The 23486-nt window shown below is 43.6% G+C and overlaps 1 protein-coding gene across 3 annotated transcripts in view; it reads left to right on the top strand.

Moving 5' to 3' along the window:
* Positions 1–23486, top strand: part of LOC148543120 (ezrin-like) — a 94700-nt gene that overhangs the window by 30704 nt on the left and 40510 nt on the right. For all 3 annotated transcript variants that reach the window (XM_088454390.1, XM_088454399.1, XM_088454416.1), the window contains exon 3: positions 19164–19247. In XM_088454390.1, the coding sequence (XP_088310516.1) occupies positions 19164–19247 (84 nt within the window). The remainder of the gene's footprint in view (positions 1–19163; positions 19248–23486) is intronic.

Genomic DNA, 23486 nt, shown 5'->3' with positions numbered 1-23486 from the left:
CCCTGCGGTGCCCTGTGCCATGGCACACGTCGCACCAACCTAGTTACGGCCCTGCCTGACACTGCTCTGCTCCCAAGTGGCCACAGCCTGAATCAGACCGGGCACTGCTAGCAAGCTTGCAGAAGGAGATCTGCCCATGTGCAGTTCAGATTCTGCGTATACACAGATCTTCAAACATCAGATTTCAAAACAAACTATCGAGTTTGCATACAACTCCGAATCAGGCTTTAAATGGATCTTAGGGCCTGATTCAGACCCACTCGCAAGCGGCTGTCCGCTTGCAAGTGGGTCGATGGTCTGCATTGAGCATGCGCACGATGGAGGGAGCTCCGTCGTGCGCATGCGCCAGACGCGACGAGCGAAGGACTTTCCTTCGCTCGTTGTGTCTGACCAAAGGGGGCGTGCTGTCGATGTTGATTGACAGCACGCCCCCTTTGGTGGGCTCACCGGGGGCGTGCCTCCCTGACGGGGGTGTTCCCAAGGGAACGCCTCCCGTGAGACGCCGGCCCACTGACATCACTAGTGATGTCAGTGGGAGTGATTTTGGCTCTGAGAGAGCCAAAATCACTCCAGGCCTTGCGGTTGAAAACCTCAACCGCAGGCTCCGGCTCGCAGTGGCGATGGTCGCGATGGTCACGACCATCGCGGCCATCAAACTGCACGCTCGTATAGGCTGTGGGTGGTGACCCACAGCTATACGAGCGTCCAGGAGGACGCTCCATAGTTATGGAGGACGGCCCTCATTCAGAGCGTGCGCTCTGCTCATAGCGTACGGCTCTGAATGAGGGCCTTAGTCTGTTAATCTTATTCATTTAAAGGGTCACATGTCCTGTGATGTATGTTTGTGCATGTATATACCCTGCCACTGGTTTGTGTTCACTACATCTGTGGCAATCGGTACATGATACATTTTCATTTGTGTCCTTTGACTATGAAAAGTACAAAACAATGCTTCCAAACTTTTTATTGCTACAACTAACCATCATACAGGATAATGAATAGATCTCTTTTGCGAGTTCATAGGCTAGGCTTTCTCCAGCCTAGTAAAGGATATCCTGCTTATTTTTTAATTATTCACATAGATAGACAATGAGAGCTTTGTTAGAGCACCTTCTGTACAAATCTCTATTTGATGTTGTAAATAAAACCTATGCAATTTGGGTGAGGACAAAGGGTCCACTTTAAATGCCTTTTTGGACCTAGGTCTGTGTTGGGGATGTAGTTATAATACCGATGACTGGGATGACATCTGTTTAAATCCTGGCGTCAGAATCCCGACCTGGGACTAAACATAGGCGGCTAAATCCGGGCGGCAGCCTATACTGACGCCGGAATCTCGACAGATAGCTTCCCGATTGAAGGTAAGCCTGGGCGTCGAGGCTGTTAGCCGCGGGGGGGATGATTAGGTTTAGGCACCACGGGGGGTTAGGGATAGGCTGTTGGGGTGGGGGGCTTAGGGTTGGGCACTAAGGGGTAACAGTTAAGTTTAGGCACCAAAGGGGGGTGTTAGGTTTAGGTACTAACGGGGAGGGTTAGGGTGCGGGGTGGGGAGGGTTAGGTTCAGGCACCAAGAAGGCAAGAAAGGAGGGTTAGGGGTAGAAGGGGGGAGGGTTAGGATACTTACCAGACCCCTGTCGGGATTCCGAACATCGGGATGCCTCTGTCGGCATTTTGACAGAAGGCATCCCGACTGCCGGTATTTCATACCCAACCCCTGTGTTGTTGTTACTGTTTTCTTCATAGAGCAGTATATCTTCACATGATAATTAATCAGGGTAATTTATAAACAGCAAGAGTAACACTGAGCAGGTTTCCCAGTCAGATGGTCAACAGTAACCATGTTCTCACCACAATGTCGACATTATAATGTTGATATGGTCAAACTGTGAACAGGTACCATGCCAACACCCTCAGTACGTTGACATCTTCACACTGTTTACATCTGAACTGTTGCCATGTCAAATGTCAACATTGTGAGGATGCTGATGGTTAGGCGCCGTCTGGAGATTCAGGGTTGGGGGTGGGATTAGGGGCAGGCACTATGGGGATGGTTAGGGGTAATCGGTTTAATACTCACCGGGGCACTCGAGCATCGGAGCTCTCACCAGGAACTGAACCGCAAGTGACCACTGGGACATGGAAGAAAACACTGGAGCAGCTGGTGCCACTGGAAGAAGGTAAGACACCACTAGACCACCAGTGACAGTTTGTCGACTGTTCATCAAGTCCACATATTCGTATAGATATGATGAATTTTGACATGGTCACTATCGACATGCTGCATGTCGACAGTTCATCCATGTTGACATTTTCATGTTAACCTGATGACTGTTGACAAATCATACCACACCACAGAGCAGGGCTTCTATATATATATATATGCTCAGTTGCTCCTACATTGATCACCGTCTACCCTCTATCGGCTCATCTGATGTGTGGGACTCTTGAACAAGTAAAATTGTCACCACTGGGCACTTTTGGCCTGTCTGTCATTGTATTTTGAAGACAATTGGAAGTATTAGACGCATCAAACTTTCATATGTTCAAAATTATATATGATGCATGATATATTATCATAAAAACACACAGTGCAATACATTAATATGTTTATGAAAAGATAAAAACAAAATGTAAGTGCTGCTATGCACCAGTACTGTTAATAGTGGCTGTCACAATCCCGACGCCGGCATTCTGAGCGCCGGTATTTTAACTACCTCCCGTCCTGAATACCAGTCAATTAAGGAAAGGGAGAGAGAGAGAGATTCCCAAAATACAGTGCCCCCATGTCCCCCTATGCAGTGCCCCCAGTTGTTCCCCCTTATACAATGGCCCCAGTAGTGGTCCACCCTATGCAGCGCCCCTTGCATATATAACACAAGACACGCACAATCTACCTACCTGAGTCCTCGCTTCTGCGCCCGCCACCGTCCGCTCCTCTGTCCACACGCTCGGCACTATGGGACAGACGTCATGAGTGAACTCCAGCCCGGCTCCTTCCTTCCTTCCTTCTGTCTGACTCTCATTGGCTGCTAAAACAATCACAACGCCGCCAGGTTGTACGAGTGTACTACCCGGCACCGCTGGTTGTGTGTTTGTTACGGTGTAGTGTGGACCGCACTCACTGTGGTCCGCACTACACTTACTGAAGCCAACGGCGCTATGCCACTGATCGGTGGCCAGAGGGGGTTTCTGGGTACTCAGAACCCCCCCCCCCTGCTTGCGCGTATGCATACTGTAGGTTTATCAGGAGATTAGGATCTTTTGTGCAGCAAAAATAAATGATGCCAGCCTATTATAATACTCCAAGATGTGCGCAGCCGTACATCCCAGAGAGTTTAATTCCATCCACACTGTAGTAAATAGAATAATCCAAAAAGTGCTCCGACATATGTACAGTTACTGGTACTACAGATAAAATTGTAATTTTATCTGGTATTAATACTGTGATCCTCTGAATCAAAATGAAGCCTAAATCCTGGAAATGCTCAAGAAACAGGAGAAAACAGGGCTATGGAACCGCTATATAGTATAACAAACCTTTACTGGAAACACAATTGTTTACACACACATTCAATAAAATAAATAATAGCTTATCTGGATGTCCTTAGAGAGTACTGTGCCACTACGGTGAATGGTAGCCTTTAGCAGATCTGGAACCAGTTAACATCAATGTCCTGAAGGAGTTTTAAATGAACTTCTGTCATAAAGGAGACAATTCTGACCACTACAAAGCTATTTATTGTCACAATACAAGTAACCAAGGACGCAAGGCACTGACATGGACCAGGGTCAGGTCTGACTGGAACACATATACCCCTTTTACACCGACCTACAAATCCCAGGTTGATGTGCTTCAAACCGGGATTTTTGTCTGTGTAAATGGATCCATCCGGGTCCGGGGATCCAACTCTGGTGCTTTGCAGGGTTGGCCACAGGTCGTTCCCGTGGCACTCTTCAGTGTAAACGGGGCGATCCGGGTCACGATGAGCAGGATCGTGCCGTCCGATTGGCCGGCTTCAGTGGCACTTGGAAATTACCTCTCCAAGTGCCACTGCAATGCAGGAAGAGCCCGGTCACTGCAGACCCGGCTTCGGTGTGAACGGAACTCTGGAGTATCCTGGGTCGGCGCTGCAGATGAAAGGGGTTAGTTCCGGGTCTGATCTGGATTGGAACCGAACCCTGTTCCAATCCTTGGGTCAGACCTGGGACTTTGGTATAAAAGAGGTATTAGTTACTGGGTATAAATATAATACTTTCCTTATACACTACAATCTGAGGACCATGTGTACCTGGGGAAAAAAACTTTAACTGCCACTGGGGGTAAATTCATTAAAAAAAAAAACCAGCTAATTGGACTACACATTCCCCTGTCATATTTTTGTTTTATAGAATTGCCAATCTTTGTACAAGGCTTTTACTATTGAACATGTAAATAGCAACATGCTGGATAAACATCCCATCCCTATTTACTCTCATTGTGAGCAAACATATAGCCGGCTAGGTAGATTCTTATCTTTATAGTATTTTTAAGATGCAGAGTTGAAAGAAAATCCCTGATTATATATTATCTGTTAATCAGTATCAGTTTCCTGAGTACACAAAAACATAACATTTCTGAAGCACATTTTTTTTTTTATTTTTATTTTAGCATGACCCAAACTGACCCCTCTGTGTTTGCTTGTTCAAATGTTTCCGGCTGTTATTACACTGCCAATTTTACATTTACACATCTGCTATGTCAAATGTATATCCTATCTATACCTGACCAAACATAGTTGGGAAAATGAACCTGTGCAGCAAAGTCGGGGGTACCTATGGCAGGCAATCAGATTCTAGCTGTCATTTTTCTTGTACGGTTTAGAAAATAAAAGCAAATCTGATTCCGAACGTTTTCTTCACATTCATTTAATAAGTGAGCATGGCAGCCATGAAACAGCCATGAAAATGTCAGGGCCCAGGTAGTGAATCAGTGCCATGCGTGTGGCTATGCCTCCTTGTATTGCTCATGTGCTTTCAAATTCTATTCCTGTTGCTTTGGGTGAAATATATCAAAGGTTGGAGAGAGATAAAGTACTAACCAATCCGCTCCTGACTGACATTTTACAGGCTCTGTTGATATCTCTCCTTGGTTTAATGCATCTCCCCCAAAGTGAAATATTCTCTGTTTTTGGATTTCATATTCATTTTCCTGTTGCCATAGTCTGAATTTGTTAATTTATGTTAACATGGCTTTAATTCCAGAAAATTAGCTGGGTCCAGGGAGATTGCAGCTAATAAACAAGTGTGAAAAGCAGAAGTAGAGTATTCTCTCACTGTCACAAGGAATCAAGATGGCAGGAATACTAATGTGATGTTTATTTTATTAGTCAGCGTCATCTGCCAGCCTTCCTGGCTTCATTTCACCAGGTTTTAAAAGATTGCTTAGTGCGTAGGTGTTTTTAATCCCATCTGCTTTTTAATCCCTCTTGCCTTTTAGGTTTAACTATAGTCATGACAGTAACTAGTGGAATAGCCAATTACATAGTAAGAACTCTTGGGATATGACTTTTCCTTGTTATTCAAAACATGCAACATTTCAAACCTTGTTGTACTGTATGTGTGAAGAGCATTTACATGGTGCAATTGAAGAGTTCCTTTACTTTATTATCATTATCAGTGTGCATTTTGCACCAGGGGGTTGGGCATTCTCAAGAAATAATCCTCCCAATAGGTACATATTGCATCTGTGTCCAAGTCTAAAAGCGGCCATATACTGTGCAATTATCAGCACAGTCAGACTATCCTTGCCTCATCAGGATAATAATTGCACAGTGTATGGCCGTGACTGAGCACCAGTTATCTCTCTGTCGGCATGAGATCTTTCAGCATGCCCGACAGATGCGATAACTGCTGTTTGGATCTGACAGTGGATCTACTCAACATCAGACATGTAGACCAATTATCTGACCGTGTATGGCAGTATCCGATAGTTGGTCTGTCTGATGGCAAGTTTTTTCGTAAAGTGCATGCCCAACATATCTCTGCTTCTGCCAGCAGTGAGATCTGTCAGGATCCCCGATGGCTGTATTTGGCCTATGTTACTCTGTTACTTTCAGACATTCAGAGTTGGTTTCCATGCTCCTACCCCCATGAACTACCTGTGCATGTATTCATAATCAGTTTTGCTAAATTAACCACAAATTCCTATTTTATTAGTGGCACTGTAGCTTTATAGCCAACATCAGAGGTACATAAAACACATACAAATATAAGTTCAAAAGTGTCCTTCAGGCCACATTGAAGATAATAGTACTGCAGTGATTGGTCCGAATACTGACCCTGACTATTGTATTAAAGCACTTTATTCTGCTACAGATGCCAAACTGGACATCAGCTCCCTAATCATCACAGATATAATTTGTTTGACCACTATTAGTCATATAAGGGATGCCTAGAACTGCTAATGGTTTTCATGATCTCCTAAAAAGAGACATTTTGTTAATACATAGGTGTGCAGGAATGTACTTTCTTTGCATTACTTGTAATGTCATCATGGAGGAGCCCTCACAGTGTAACACCATTTTTTTTATGGTTTGATGGACTATGGAGAGAGCACCATTTTGTCATCACCTTTATTCTGTTCATCTGCGTGTCCACAGACAAGTTTTCAGTTGGTTGGCAATAAACAGCAACCAGTAGCCATTCACATTACTTAAGGGGGGCATCCACTACACGATTTTAGAAGGCGATTGAACGATAACGACGTCGTTATCATACAATCGTTTAAAAATCGTTTATAAATCGTGCAGTGTTTGGTCGTTAACGATCAACGATGCGCGCTCCCACTGGTCGTTTGATCGTCTCGTCAGTCGACCGAACATGCGGGTCAATTTCACTTGATCTATTAAAGATCGTTTGCAAATTGTTCAGACTGAAAGATAAAATTTCAAGGGAAAAAATCAAGGGAAAATCGTTTAGAGATTGGACAGGGAGTAGATCGTCTAGTGGATGTGCCCCCTTACTGTAGCACTTAGTATATCTGGACATGGGTGTTCTGAAGCCATTGTAGACAATGATCTGTCTACGTGTGAGATTGTGTAAGTAAGGGCAGTGCTGCATGTGACAGGAATTGTGGCTTACTGCAGTGGTTCCCAAACTGTGTGCCTAGGCCCCATGGGGTGCCTCGGGACACTTGCAGGGGTGTCTCAGGTTGGTGGTCCAGCACGAAATCAAATTATTTATGGTCAATGTAATTAAAATATGTGGACAAACAAAAGCGCAAACCTGTACACCACCACATAACTGACCCTAAAGAAGACAGGTAGCACAATTTACTACACTACATTTATTTCTGAATTTCTCAATAACAAACATTTGGCTTAGGGGTGCCGTAAAAACAATGCTTATACTCTAGGGCACCGTGATTCAAAAAAGTTTGGGAACCACTGGCTTAATGTGATGAGGAGAGTGGCAGCTACAGACTGAGTGTACCTCGTGGAAGAAGCAGCAAGACTACTGACAAATTGATGCGGGGAGTTTGTGGTGTTAAACATGCATCCATATGAAATAATGTTCATACAAGCATGCGTGTTAGATTGCAAAAGAGTAGCAGGCACACTTTGTGCAGTTTTTAATATCCGGTAAAACCTGCAGACAAGTGCAAGGTGTATGTTTGAGACCTTTATGGAAAAAAAAAAAAAAAAACATCCTCTCGTTGTAGGTGTCCCCCAACCCCTTTTCTTTACATGCCCAGTTACTGGTGCTACAGTTTCCATAAATAAATTCTAAAAAGAAAGGCTTGATACATAGGATAAGTAAAAGTTGGACATGAATGGGTTATAAAGACAAAAGCGGAAGTTGATATATCCTTCCAATCGTACAAACAGAATCCACATATTGCTGAATTACATTACAGTAACTAAAGATAAAGGAATGGGTGCACACATTGTATGATCATTTGAAAAATAAAAGAAGCCGATTGGTTGGTACTTTTGATATTCAAACACTGCCTCTCTCCACTTTATCTTTCGCCAAGGTTTGATACATCTTTCCCTTAGTATGATCAATTCAATTGTGCTGTGAATGGGAATCTTTAAGTTGGCCACATAGAGTATGTGCCAGTACTGCTGCGTTGAAGTAGCAGATTGATTGTTTAAATGTGACCACTCTTTTAGGTGGCCAAATGAAACATGATCCAATCAATCGCCGATCAGGCCAAATGTCAGAGTCACTTTTGAACCAAAAGATTAAAAGGTGAACCAGTTGGTTGGATCTGAAAACTATAGCCCACAGAAACTGATAGTGGTCATCTTTTTCATGGCTGGATGATAATGATCAAGTCAATTTCAATGAGATTATTGTTGTGTGTACTTAGAGATTTAAGTTGCTAGAACACTTATAGGCCCTCACTGGTAACAATGCTGTGTGAGGTAAATGTTTATTACAAGTTTAATGCTGGGTACACACTGGCAGATATTTTGGCCGATCAATTGATCTGCCAATATATCGTGTGTGCGTCGGGCAGTGTGTATCAGCGATGGCAGATATATCTGTTCATCGTGTTGTGTGTATGGGCGGTCAGCTGACCGCCCGTACACTTGCTGCAGAGGCTGCGGGGAGGAGGGCGTGACCCTTGGCCAGTGGACCTGCAGCCAGATGATGGTTGTTCAGTGTGTATGACCAACCATCATCTGCAGATGATCAGTCGATCTGCAGATATATGTTAGGTGTGTACCCATCTTAAGTCAGAGGAGGAGAGCACACGCCTAGTTGCAGGAAAGGTTGAGCAATGTAGGTGGTGTTGAATATCAATTAAAAGTTCTGATATGCAGGTCTCCACTTCAATCAAAGCAAAATATCTAATATGTTATAATAAACTTATAAAATGCAAAGAACAATATACCTAAATCAAATAATTCCAGGTTAAGCTGTCAAACTTCCTTGCGATTTGGAATTTGACAATACTTTCTCCAGGCCATTCGTAAGATTGCATGGTGCGACAGTCCTGATGCTGATTGGTCATTTTCTATTATTGTCTCCTTTTAACTTGATGTCCTTATTTTACTGATAAATACTATTGGGCAACCTGTTCATCTCCTTCCAAATATGATGTTGACATTTCCCTTACACATAGAATATTTGTTGATGAAATACTAAACCTAAATTACAATTATATTAGAAGTATGAATAACATTTACAAAGTCCTTCTCCCTTATCCTTGAGGTGATTGACATTGTGCATGCTTATGTCATGTTGTGTTATCAGTTATAGCAGTAGGAAATCTGTTGTGTATAGACAGAATCTTTATCACCTGGTCCCTTTATTGCAAATATCTTCAGTTGCATTAATCCTCTAGTGCGTTTTCATATACAGTATGTGGTTCAAAACTATTAGTATGTTGCATATAGTATAAACCTTTAGCTTTAAATTGTTAGATTTGAATTATTTGCTAAGCAAAATAAGATGTTCTACTAGTACACTTCATTTTATTATAATGTGCACTTTTCTTTCTGTTGTTGGAATTATTCCTTCCCCTTATAGACCAATTTCATTATTTGTATAGCCACCTCTCTAGTGGTATGTAGTAGCACTTCAGGTACACATACTATGGGCCGGATTCAATTAGATGCGAAAAGTGCAGTTTGGAGATAAGTTTCCGTGGATTCGGACTTTCCGCCTGTATTCAAAGTATCTTCATATTCAATTCCTGGACGATTTCGCCTAAGCAGAAAGTCAATGCATTGTAATAGGCGGAATAGTATCTCCCATGATTAGTAGGTGAAAAAAAGTGCAAAATCGTTATTTAGGGGTGCAAACGTGGGAAACGACTCAGAACCCTTGGGACAGTCCCCCAAAGGACAAATCAAAATAAAATATTACCTCAGAAAACCCCAAAAAAGTACTTTCGTTTTGGGGGTGAAAAAGTAAAAAGTGGGGGGACAAGCATAAAAACTAGCTAAATAGACTTCTTGGGGGTCTGCAAGGATGGGTCAGGTGTTTTTGGGATTGCAGGTGCGTTTTTGATGTTATTTTTTAAAGTTCACTTTAAAAAATAACAATGCTTTATGCCATTCTTCACCACTTTTGCAAAGACGCTAATAAGAAGCAATTTAAACAACTTAAGTACCCTAAACACTTTTATTAGGGCAATTAGTTCACATCTACATTGATTCCCTATGTTAGTGCATCTATGGAGTACAGACTGATTTCCCCAATTCTAACAGTACTTTCCGCCTGTTCCGTATTTGCTACTTTCCGTTTTCGCCTGTTTAAGAATTGAATAGAGAGAAAAGTGGGGATGCCCGTGTAAAGTTTCCGCCTCTGAAACAGACGAAGGAGGCGGAAAGTCGGACAGGCGAAACTTTTCCGACTTTTCACCTCTAATTGAATGTCTGCAATGCTGAACATGTAGGGAAATGTTTCTGTGTTATTAATGGGCAGGAAAACGCATTATTGATTGTGCTAGTGATCTCATTGTGTAAATAGGCTATAAATTACTCCTTCATTACTATAAGAAATCACTTTAAAGTAGGTGTAAATGTTACTTGGCAAGCTTTTTATCATGTGGCTCCACTTTTAGACAATGTAACAATCTGTGTCAGATAGAAGTTATCCAACCTCACCCTGCCACTTATTGTCTCCTTACTGGGAAACTGCAAATAGTATTGTGTTGAGTTGTCGGCAGCTTATCAAACCAGTACAAAACACACATAAATTAACGCTGATTTTTATTTTGCTTGCTTCCCACTTCATCTGAGCTTCTTTTAAAGAACATGATTTTGGGTTGAGAGAGCCTAAAATTTTCCACTCCTAATATAAGCTATACCAGAAAATAATACCTCACATATTTGAATATTAGTTCAGATTCAAGCCTTACAAATCAGTCTGAACAAAGGATTTGATATTTTGTAATGTGATTTACAGTATGTGATGATGCTGCGTTCTTGACATTATATAATATGTTGTTTATTTATGCAGCACTGTACAAAGATTATATGTCCTTCACATCAGACACTGCCCTGGTCAGAATAATTGATATCTTACAAAAGAATGTCCTATAAAACTTCATTAAGTGTCTTGTCAGTCAGTGTTGCTGTGCAAAGTCAGTAAGGCTATCACTTATAAGCTTGTATATACTGCAGTGGCTATTTTTAGTTTATTATAACAACTGGTATAGTTTTATTGTTGCTCTTTTTATTTCATTTCCAACTAGTTAAGTTACAAGCTTGTACAACATTTTAAGTTATTTTTAGTATCACTCTATAGCAGGATTTGAGATTTTTCTAAAAAGGTAATTTTTATCCCATCATGGTTTCTTCCACCCTTTACTACCATCACTCCCCGTCCTCTTATGGGTATGGGCTTATGTTCTGGGGTTTTTTTTTTTCCCTTTCTGATCTGACTCCCCACTATATATAACACTTATAGCACTGGGCTCTGATCCGGTCCTGGTTCTGGAAATACAGGGGAAAAATTTAGTAGGATCCCTCTGTATTTACCAGAAACAGCACCAAACTTTTTGTAGTGGGGGGCTAATGCCACAGCAAGGGGAACCATATCACCGAGTCCCACGCCCAAAGCATTCGGTTCTGGTACGGACGGTACTTCCCGAATGAGAGCTTAGCGGCGGAATTTCACTATGGAAACCCCGCTGCTGAGTGCTCATTGGCTGAAAGAGGCGAGCCCTCCACCTCTCAGCCAATGAACGGTTCCCACCATTAACTTCAATGGTGAGAATCGCAAAGGTAACAAGGTTACTTTCGCGGTTCTCACCTTTGACTTCCGGTGATAGCCCGGCTATCAGCCTAGGCCTGGGCTGCCCTGGAGAGGGGGACCCCTTTATTGGGGGGGTCCCCAGCTTCCCAGGGATCCGGTGATAGGGTTCCCCTGGCTGTGGCATTACCCCCCCGCTAGAAAAAGTTTGGTGCTGGTTCTGGTAAATACAGGGGGAGCCTACCCTTCGTCGTCTGTCTCCCGTATTTTGCACAACCAGCACTGGACCACTACAGCCCGGGGCTGGTTGCTCTTTTGGGGAAGGGGAGGGATCTTACTTAGACGTCTGTGCATCTGTGTTTATTTTTTTACAGACCGATGCATGCAGCACAGATATCCCTGATCCATGCAAGTAGTTATCTGCTACCCTGCACGATCTGAAGATCGGCAAATCTTTATATCGTGCACAATAGATGTTGTGACACATCGTGCAGCTTTTGCTGCACATCGTGTCCTGGAATGCCGGGGAGCTGCCGGGGAGAGTTCAAGGGAAATTGCTCACGATATCGCATCATGAGCACATCGTCTAGTGTGTATGCACCTTAACTGTATGAGATTCCCAGCACAGGGTTTATAAATCCCATACATTTGGAGTAATTAATTGTGTGCTGGTTCCATTTTTGATAATCATCATTTTCCAATCCAGCCAGCAAGAAACCACAAAGAAGCAGCCGCTTGTTACTTTCACTCTTGTACACTAGGTATATTGTAAAGAAAGAAGCAAGGCAGGGCATTTCCTTAGTAAACATGGACCTTGTTGTGTAAGTATTTTACAGGACAAAGATAAAATTCAACAGTAAATGTGCAATGTACACGAATGTAAGAACAATGAGTCATGTTGTCAGTGGTACAATTTGTTTGGCTGTTGCCACGAATTTGATCATCAATCTCACTTCAGTATTTACATAATTAAGGGGAACTTATTTGTCGATATTAATACAATCTAAGGTATATATTTTTTTATACACAATTACATTATACTAGTAGGTGTTCGTGAAGTTCAGCTCTTGTGTTAAGGCAATATACTCCTCTGTTATGGGAGAGCTTATTTACAGTGACATTTTGAAATCACCTTCTGCAAGAGATGGTTGTGATTAATGTTGGCCACACATGCTACAATGTCACAGCCGATAATGGACAATTGGGCAGATATCGCAACACAAGTTGACAAAAGCGGCCGTAGTGCCTGATAATCCAATTAAGATATCCTCCTGGAAGAGATAAGTGTGATCAGTCAGTGTATGCGGCCATCCAGTGACCATTTGACAGGTGTCAGTCATGCTGAAAGGCAATGTCTCATCCAGTTTGATCACAGTTTGCTGTGAAGTTTTCATCCAAATCCATCCAGTGGAAGGCCCAGAACAGGCTCCCCGGGTCAAAGTTCTGCTCAGCGTACACCAACAGAAGTTCCGACAGGGACCTCAACCCTCTAGTATGTCTTCTGGGATCCAATGTTGCCACTCTGGGAAGTTTTTGACCAAATCCATCCAGTGGAAGGCTCATTACAGGCTCTCAGGTCAAAGTTCTGCCCAGCGTACACCAACGTGAGGTCTGAACCAGGACCCTAACCCCACCCTAAAACCTGGCCAGGATCCAACTGGACAACCTCACTTTGGTTTCACCCCAATCGGTGCAGGGGTGTCCAAATGCATAACCAGACACAGACAAACTGACCAATGAATTTTATATATAAGCTAGAATATTAGACGGCTGTTTATACTTGCAGTTATGATAAATAGTTTCCAGGGACATTGCCGACCTAGTACATTTACATACATCATGAGCTGGAGAATCCATTTGTTGTCATATTTATTGAAATGTATTTTAACTTTTTTGCATTTAAATAACTCACTATAAGAAATGTAATTATATAAAGCCCAGATAATGAGGACAAACAGTAAGGGGGCAATTCAAGTCTTCCTATTCTTGGATCTGCACATTACTGCTTATCGCCGTAAGAAATCTTTGTTCATGTTACTGCGCATCTCTATTGTGTGCAAGGAAAAATGAGTGGAGAAACATGGCCACAGTCTGCCTTTGCTACTCACCCAGAGCCACATCGCATTTTAGACAGTATTGAAAAATAGTGTCACAGCTTTAAAATATTTGACTGTCCCTTGAAATTAGGGAAGTATGGCAACTGTGCAATTGTGAATTCAGGCCATGCTCCTCTGATTTGCTGTTCGTCATCATCTACATCTAATGGGAATCTGTATGGGATGCCGGCTTTCAGATTCCCGACACCGGCATCCCGACAGGGCTAGCATAACGACACTTGTTGTTCGGTATGCTAACCCTCCCCCTCTGCCTACCCTAACCCTCCCTCTTTGGTGCCTAACCCTAACCTTCCCCCCTAGTGCCTGAACCTAACCTCAACCCTCCTCGCATCCTAAACCTAACCCTCCCCCTAGTGCCTAACCCCGCATCCTCCCTCAACCCTGCTACTTACCTTCGGTATCCCGGCAGTCGGGATGTTGGCGTCTGGATTCTGGCATCGCGGACGCCGGGATACTGACTGTATCCCATCTAATGCTTATAGACCCTTTTTAACCTACAGATTTAGTTCAGTATTGTGAACAGTAAGCTCCTTACTTTTTTTACACTTGGAAAGCAATCTGCATAAAAAGCTATTAACAAGTTAGTGACCCAGTAACTTTTGAAAGCGGCTTTTAGTATTATTAGGTCTAAAGTAATTCCAACTAAAATTTTGAAATGTAATCGCTGCTCTAGCTCCTCAATTTTAACTAGTGCAGTGTACACCGTTTATTTGTATACACTTGTGGTTCTTGCCTTTAACATATACACACTCCAGTCCTGTGACATACTCACCCTTTTCATGGTGGTTTTCAAGATCACCATTCTTGAACATACAAATGCCTCTGCTTCTAGGCTTCTCTCTGACACAGCACTCCCACTCTTCATGCTCTCAATCTAATTTTTTCTCAAGACTTGGGGACAATGTAATCTTAGCTGGCCCTTCAAACTACTATCAGCACGACAAATTGTGCATATCGGCTAGTGTGTAAGCACTATTGCGCGCTCCTGCTGGTCATATGCGACTTCTTTCGTTGGCGATTAGGTGCCAGACCAGACGATATGTCCATCCGATTTGGCCAATATTGATGTCATATGTTGCCAGTGATTGTTGTAGTGTGTACGGGAGCAGCGATAAATCGTATACGATCAAACGATACAATATATTGTTTGATCGTATGAGATATTGGGCAGTGTGTGTGCTCAATATTGTATGTTCTGGCCTCAAGGGAAATTGGATGTAAAATTGTGTACCCACCTTTACCTTCAATATATCTTCTTTATCCCCATTCCCCATGGCATCTCACTTGTTGCAGGTGTTTGTGTTATACCTCCCTCTGGCAGCCATGTTTTCTATGGCAGATCTATTTTTAAAACCGTTTTTTTTCTGTATATAAAGTGTTGATGTCAATTACATAGAGATTGTCATCGGGTGAATCAAGATATTTTCACTTTCTATTTAGTTAGTCTCCTTTTCCTAATCTCTAACATTTCCTGTCCTCTAATCATGTCCTAATACAGGGTGTTTCGCTCGCTATTGGCCCCAAAGTTTTTCTTATAACTTTTAAAGTAATTGACATAATCTAGTGAAATGTGACACAGACATGCCTTGGTCTATGAGAAACATGAGGAAGTCATTGCAAGTGTTGAAAGTCTTCCCCATTAGCATCCAGGCCAGCTGTTCACGCATGTGCGAAGTATAGGCCAGCTGTTCCCCACCCTAGTCAGCAGTGCAGTCCAAAATTCAAATAGTGTAGTTCCCCTATTTGAATTTTGGAATGTGCTGCAGCCCCACCTCTGGAGCCACCACTGCTAGTCAGTAGGTATTCCTGCTTCTGACGGTGGTGTTGTGTATTGAGGTGTCCACATTCCTCGTGTCTGTGTGTCTTGAGAGAAAACTTTCAGCGGGAAATCGAGACTGTGGGGTATTTTTTACTAAAGTGGAGGTGTTGCCCATAGCAAACAATCCGATTCTAGCTATTCTTTTCTAGAAGCTGCAAGATAAATGTTAAGTAGAATTTGATTGGTTGCTATGGGCAACATCGCCACTTCTAAAAACCCACACCTTAAATATACCCCGATGACTCCCAATATGTTGGTTAACACTTTCCATAACATGGAGCGATGCGTTCAAGCTGGCCTGGATGCTAATGGGGAACACTTTCAACACTTGCTATGACTTCCTCATGTTTCTCATAGACCAAGGTATGTCTGTGTCACATTTCACTAAATTACATCAATTACTTTCAAAGTTATAAGAAGAAATTTGGGGCCAATAGCGAGTGAAACACCCTGTAGAACACTCTCTCCTGCTCTAGATTAGGCCGCTTCTGTCAAACTATACTTCACACAACTCCCCCAAACACTACCCAGTATCACATATACACAAAGCCAACAGAAAAGGATAGCATTTGCTTTAAAGTCTGATTTCCTCAGCTGGACATTCACATTTTGCATTCGCATGGTGAATGCATTAGTCCACATGCACAGTCCAGAGAGCCTGCGTATGCCCAGTAAACAGTGGTGAATTTCCCATTAGGGACAGTGAGTAGTGGTGCCACTTGTTGGTGGCGGCACTTGGACGTTTGTTTTAGTATGGTTTGTCTGAAATTTACCAGTAACTAACTACAAAATATTTCCACTCTACCATACCGAAGGCTATGAGTGGAGTGTCGATGGGTAGGACATGTGCAGACTGTCCCTGTAAGCTGTCCTGCTTAGTAAATATGTGTACATAATTAAAACTAAAATGAAAAGTCATAACTTATGTCTTGTTTTATTAAACTGCCATTCGTCAAATGTGTAGAAGTAATGACACAATGAATATAATAAAATTGGGCGGAGGGGGGCGGCCATTATTTTTATGCCTAGGAGCGACCTGCCCACTAAATATGCACCTGCCAGTAAACACTTTACTGACATCCATCATGCGTATGCGTGGAGTAAGAGATCGCTCATGCGCAGTATTTCTATCTAGGATTACGGATGCCGGATTGCACAGTAAGTATGCATAATGCCAGCCTGAGATGTCATAGCATTTTGCTGTCTGTTAAATTGATCCTACGATGCAGTTCATATGGCAGGCTTGGAGCTGCAATAATAAAAGAATATCTGTGATCTCTCTGCTGTTTCACTCTTGTGAAATAGGGAGATGTAGCGCTAACACATTTTCTGTCAAACAACAGAAAAAGAGATCATCCTTGCTTGATAAATAGTCCCCTATATATCTTGCCATGTTCACAGGAGATTGTATTAATCTATAGCTAAGGGTAGCTTCATGCTCATCTGCCTTCCTCTCCTCACATCATAGCATACATTTGTATGCATTCTGATGGTCCTATGGCTTCATGCTTATCTGCCTTCCTCTCCTCACATCATGGCATACATTTGTATGCATTCTGATGGTCCTATGGCTTCATGCTTATCTGCCTTCCTCTCCTCACATCATGGCATACATTTGTATGCATTCTGATGGTCCTATGGCTTCATGCTTATCTGCCTTCCTCTCCTCACATCATGGCATACATTTGTATGCATTCTAATGGTCCTATGGCTTGATGCTCATCTCAGTGGCAAATGCAGGATTTCTAGAGGGGGGTTTCCAAATGCTTGATTTTAGAGCGAGTGTGGCCAGTCCATGAAGAGGGTAGAATTAGCACTAAAACAGCTTTAAAATGTGTCATACAAAGTGTATTGCGTGTCATAATTACAGCATATACAGGACCAGTGATCACAGTAATCCATTATATGCGGCAGTAGGTCCGTCCTGCCTGAGCTGGATGTTTTTATTTTAGATGTGTGCACCATTCCAAGAACATGCAGCACTATTAAAATTCTATTATATTACTATTGCTATTGTGGTAATGGTGCGGGCTGGGGAGGGGGGTTTCCAGGCAGACGGAAACCCCCCCCTGCGTTTGCCTATGCATCTGCCTTCCTCTCCTCACATCATGGCATACATTTGTATACATTTGATTTACAAATTGTTCTGTCTCCTCTAACTTTGAAAGTGGGGACACCCTACAGGCCAGAGATGAAGATAACAAAAAAAGTGCTTTGACTGTGGTAAAATGAAATGCCAGTAATAAAAACAGGAATATAATCACTTTGGCTCTTGTTTCAATGACTGTATTAGACCGGTTTACAGCATTAGTTCACACTACAAAAATAAATCTGTTATCCATGATTAGTGTACATCAGTGCTTTGTAAATGCTCTATATGTACCTTGTCACATCACCTCTGAGGTTCTGCAAGATTGGTATCCTCCTCTTGGAAAAGTGTGCCCAATATATATACTAATTACATTTTGTATTAGTCCACAGCGCACTGTAAAAGTTATATGCAAAAGAGGAGCACAAATGCATTTTGTAATGTCACACACCTACAGTACAGTAGTATTCTGCAAATACATACAATTATACAGGGACATATATGTATTTGCGGGTCACAAAAACAGCATCTCTGGAGGTGCAGAATGTTTCATCCTCTTAAAAAAGCAGCTGGGTGGATCGGCGTGTACCTTTTGTTGAGAGCAAGTTAGAGGTGCATGAGTGCTCTTTAGTTACAGTATACATCTAGATTCAAAACCAAGGTCATCTAAATGAGATCTAAGGAGTGCAGAAGGTTAATCTGTTGTGCATGATAGGTTTTGCCAGTGTCCGGACAATAGTTTACTCCCCGCTGTAAAACTTGAAGGTGCCTGTAATTGCAAGTAGTCTTTACAGCCATATATTTACCTTTCAGGTGCACATTTATGGGGAAATGAATCTGAAGGATGACTTTGACCACTGTAAAATATTATTTAAAGTTAACCTCTGCGCCACACAGGAATAGATGTATGACGATGGGCCTCTGTAGGCTCGGAAGGATTTACTTGTTCCCTTCTACTGTATAGAGCACAAATGAAACCTAACATACTTTTATTATGTGAAAAGAGAATCTGGAGCCATGTACATGTAGCAATGCAAATGGCTGCTTATTTCTTAAACCAATCTTCGCTTATGAAGGACAAACATTTTATTGAGATAGTTGCAAGACCGGATTCTCAGCTGTGAGATCACATATTGTGTATAGTTCTTTCAATTGTTTTACATAGTTTGGATGTTTTAAAGCCCTTACCGCTATCATCCCTCCCACAAAATAATCTGCGGACAAAAATTCTGTTAAGCATTCCGAAATAGGATGTCAGCATAACTCTCCCAGTGTGTATGGCAAGGTTCCCCCACAACCTTACCGTAAATTCAGTGTGAATGTAAAGGTAAGTATGTGGTCTGGAACTTGATAGTTTGTGTTTTATTTGAATTGAGTAGTTTCTAAGTCGGCCTAAAGCTATTTGTATTGGAGTGTAAGTACATTTTCTTTTTATACTTTATTTCAGGTCAATGTACGGGTCACCACTATGGACGCAGAGCTGGAATTTTCCATACAGCCCAGCACTACTGGCAAACAACTTTTTGACCAGGTAGGCTTTGCAATATTGTAAATGTTTTGCAAGTCAAAATAGAGCATGTTATCTACAGTTAATCAACTCAAAATAAAAAATAATTCACCCAATGCATTCACCGAAAAAGAATACATTAATAGTTGCTCCTTCTCCTGTTGATAGGAAAGCAGATAACCATTACCAGTTAGATAGTTTCCTAGAGACTATAAAAATGTTTGATAAGATCCCGCTAAGGGAATGACATATTTGAATGAAAGACAGAAGTAGAATGATTTGTTAGCACACAAGCCCTTATTAGGGTGAAACACTGTCCACTACAGCTGTAGGAAAAATAATATTCAGCAAACTCTGGGACTTGACTGTATATTGCACAGTTAATATTATGTTCTCTTTTTGGAGTTTAGTCTGTATGAGCAACACTGCATAAACCACAGTTAAGCTGGGTACACAATGATAGATATATCGCCCGTTCCATTGAATGCGCGATATATCTATAGTGCGTCGCTGGGTGTGTACAGCGGATATGTCTGTGAACTACGTAATTCACAGACATATCCGATCTGCTGTGTAGCACAGCAGATGGCCGACATATCTGAAAGATATATCTACCATCTGCTGGTGTGTACGGACGACCCGCCGATCGCCTGTACACATGCTGCGGATCGCCTGTACACATGCTGCGGGAGCTGGCGGTGATTCACAGCTCAACTGGGTGGGCAATTACCTGCCCATTTGAGCTGTCAAGCCCGGCACATCGGGCAGATGAATTGGTGCGTGTGTATACACTTACCAATAGTCAGATTCAGCCGGCCTGTTGACCTAAAGTGTGTACCCAGCTCACATATGTACATAAAAGTATTTACCTACTTTGCAGGATGGAACCTGTTTTGGCATGTGTACAAAATGCTCTATGGTCTAAAGGCCCCCATACATCAGCAATCGATTTTGGCAATCCAGCAATTTGCAATCAATTATGTATACAAATCTGCAATGTATGGGCTTCACAGATTGCAGATTGCAACCAAAAAGTGATTGGAATTGTTAAATCAGATTGTCCAACATGTTGGATTTCACAGATCGATTGGGACTGTAGATTGCTAGTGTATGGCCATGATCAGCAGATCTGCAGACCATTTCTATCAAAATGATGGGCCTTTCAAGATTGGAAGATCTGTGTTTGCTGCAATCGATCTGCAAATCACTAAAACAGATCTGTAGTGTATGGGCGCAGATTGCTAGATTGGGAAATCCTAAGATCAGGCAATAAATCTTCAAATTGTTCAATTGTAGTTTTCAGATTGCTGATGTATGGGGGCCTTAAGGTCCCCATACATCAGCAATTGATTGCAGCAATCGTGCAATTTGCAATAGATTGTGTATAAAAATCTTTCCCTTTTTCAATCGATTGTGGCAATTCTTCAATTGATTGAAAAAAGGAAAAATTTTTATACACAATCGATTGCAAATTGCACGATTGCTGCAATCAATTGCTGATGTATGGGGGCCTTTAAACCACAGGTTCTCAAACTCTGTGCATGTTTTCCAGGTCTCCTTACAGAATCGCAAGTGAAATAAATGGCTCCACCTGTGGATCTTTTAAAATGTGTCAGTGAGTAATGAATACACCTGTGTACCTGCTGAGTGACCTGGAAAACATGAACAGAGTTTGAGGTTTAGACCAGTGGTTATATCATTACATTAAATGTATTTTCTACTTCAGGGTCCATAGGGGGTCCACAGGGTTGACCTTGGGGTATAGCTGGATCTGGATCCATGGGCACCACGCAGTTAAAGCTTTAGCTGCTCCCAGGATGCACTTGGGTCCGTCCTCCTCTATACCCCGCCCCCGGCCACAGCACCTCAGTTTGAGTTGGTGCCCGGCCGGAGTCGAGTCACCTGCGCAGGGGGGCTGCAGGAGCAGCCCCCAAAAGCTTTCTATTTTTATTTAAAAAAAAAAAAAAAAAAAGAGCCTGTTAGATTTTTATTTTAAAACAGAGGCTCTAGTGTGGCAGCGACGGGCTGTCTATGCAGACGCCCACGCTGCCGCTCTCCTTCCCCGCTGGCGCCGCGACGCCACACTGGGGATCGCGGCGGGAGGCCAGAGTCCGTACTAGCCGGACTCTGGGTCCCTCCCTGGACTGCTGCCGGATTCGCCGGGGACAAGGTAAGCCGCGAGTCGCCGATTAGCGGCGGCTCGCGGGTATTGCCTGCACATGCAGTCCTTTGCCCCCGGTCCTAGGGGACAGACCGGGGGCCGCTAGCGGTGGCGGCGGGCTCCCCCTCTGAGGAGGAATAACCCGTGGGACCACTAGACCACCAGGGATATATGGCAAGCGGGATGCCGGCAAGCCCTGGGGTTAATATGCTAGCCAGGGGAGGAAGCCTTCCCTGTCAGCGGCTCCTCCCCTCAGCTCAGCGCGCCTTTCAGCACGGAGTCTGGCGTCGCTGAGCTGCAGTTACACGGCCACTCCTCCTCTGAGGTCTCTGGGGCCATTTTCTACAAGTGGCAGCGCAGATCTTCAGGGAGCACGCGGACCGGTCCCCCTGTGTACCTCTCCCCTGATTAAGGACAGCGTACACAGCACTATAGCCCTCCCAGACACTGAATCTGGGCAGGTTGATTGTAGTGGAAAGGTGCAGTGAGTATATCTCCCTGCATGGTATGTGACTTTTGCTAGTGCTGCCTGTCTGTGCTTATTTTCCGCTTACTGTCAGCTTATACCTATCCCTTTACTTCTCCTACAAGCCCTACAGGTGTGTGGGGGAGGGGCGTTTCTGCAGACCTCACCTATATAAATCACGTATTTGTGAGGTCCGTCACATACAGTTGTGTGCTACACAGTGCCGTATTGTGGGCTGTTGTTTAGCACACCGGTGAGTGCGTTTTCTTCTGCCCTGTTGCCAGATATATTTTTTGACTATATAATATATTCTGTCATGTCAGACGAGGAGGTTGAGCGCTCAGTGGCTCCGGTGTTGGCCTCCTGCGGACGCTGTTCTGCAGGAGTAGATAGGGAGGATTTGTCACAGGATGGCCTGTGTAGTCGATGCCAGGTGGCTCCTGGCCCATCCAGACCTTCTCTGGCGCAGGAACCACCGTGGGCGATGTTTTCTCAAGTGCTGGTGTCTATTGCGGACCGTCTGTCGGTCCCGACTGCTCTCCCTACTAGGGCGTTGCCCCAGCCGACCATCCCCCATTCCCCGGGTGTCCCGAAGTTATTGCGGAGTCCTCCTGGGTCTCAATCAGTAGGTCCCTATGCGGGGTTGCCTATGTATATACAGGCTTCCCCTGTGCCGCAGCAGCCTGTGGTACCTTTTCAGGCCCCTATGGCGACTCCTCCACCATGGATGGATGTGCTCTCCAACTCCGTGCAAAATTTGGCGGCCGCTTCCTCTGCTTTTCAGTCAATGTTGCAGATTGACATGCCTTCTAGGATTTCAAAACGCCCACTCATGACACGGGCTGCTCAGGTATCGGACTCAGAGGGTTCCTCAGATGATGGGGAGGTCCCTGATGACACTGACTCGGACGCCTCGGTCCAGGAAATGGATACCAAGTCGTCCATTAATGTGCGAGCACTAGTTAGGGCGGTGCGAGCTATTCTTCTTATAGAGGATGAGGCACCGGTTCCTAAGTCGAAGTTTCCTAGTTTCAAAAAAACTAAGGTGGCTTCTGCGGTGTTTCCCCTGTCGGATCAGTTGACGGATCATATGGCGGTAGCTTGGCAGGCGCCCAGTAAGAGATTCCTTCCTCAGAAGCGGTTGGCTTCTAATTACCCCTTCCCTGAGGCACATTGTAAAAGATGGGAAACTCCACCGGCGGTGGATTCCCATGTCACCCGTTTAACTCGGGGCGCCACCTTACCATTACCATCGATATCCTCGCTGAAGGATCCCACGGACAGGAAAGTTGAGACTTGCTTAAAGTCTATTTACTCCCTCTCCGGGGCGGTGGCCCGACAGTCCATGGCCATCTCCTGGGTGGCCAAGGCCATTGAGGGGTGGGCCAATGCATTGGAAGATACCTTCCCGGACGACGCTCCGGATGTCCAGCGGGCGTTGTTGGGACAAATGAGGGACGCTGCTTCTTACATTGGAGAAGCTTCTTTAGATGCTAGTCTGCTGACCTCGCGGGTATCGGCTGCAGCGGTGTCTGCCCGCCGATCCTTATGGTTGCGGTCCTGGAGAGCGGACTCTGATTCAAAGAAAGGTCTGGAGGCCTTACCTTTCAATGGGGAATTACTATTTGGTCCGGAC

The sequence above is a fragment of the Taudactylus pleione genome, unplaced genomic scaffold, assembly GCF_031769625.1.
Source record: "Taudactylus pleione unplaced genomic scaffold, aTauple2 ptg000006l, whole genome shotgun sequence".
Lineage (NCBI taxonomy): Eukaryota > Metazoa > Chordata > Amphibia > Anura > Myobatrachidae > Taudactylus > Taudactylus pleione.
The sequence above is the reverse complement of the archived record's forward strand: the minus strand, read 5'-3'. Positions and strand labels throughout refer to the sequence as shown.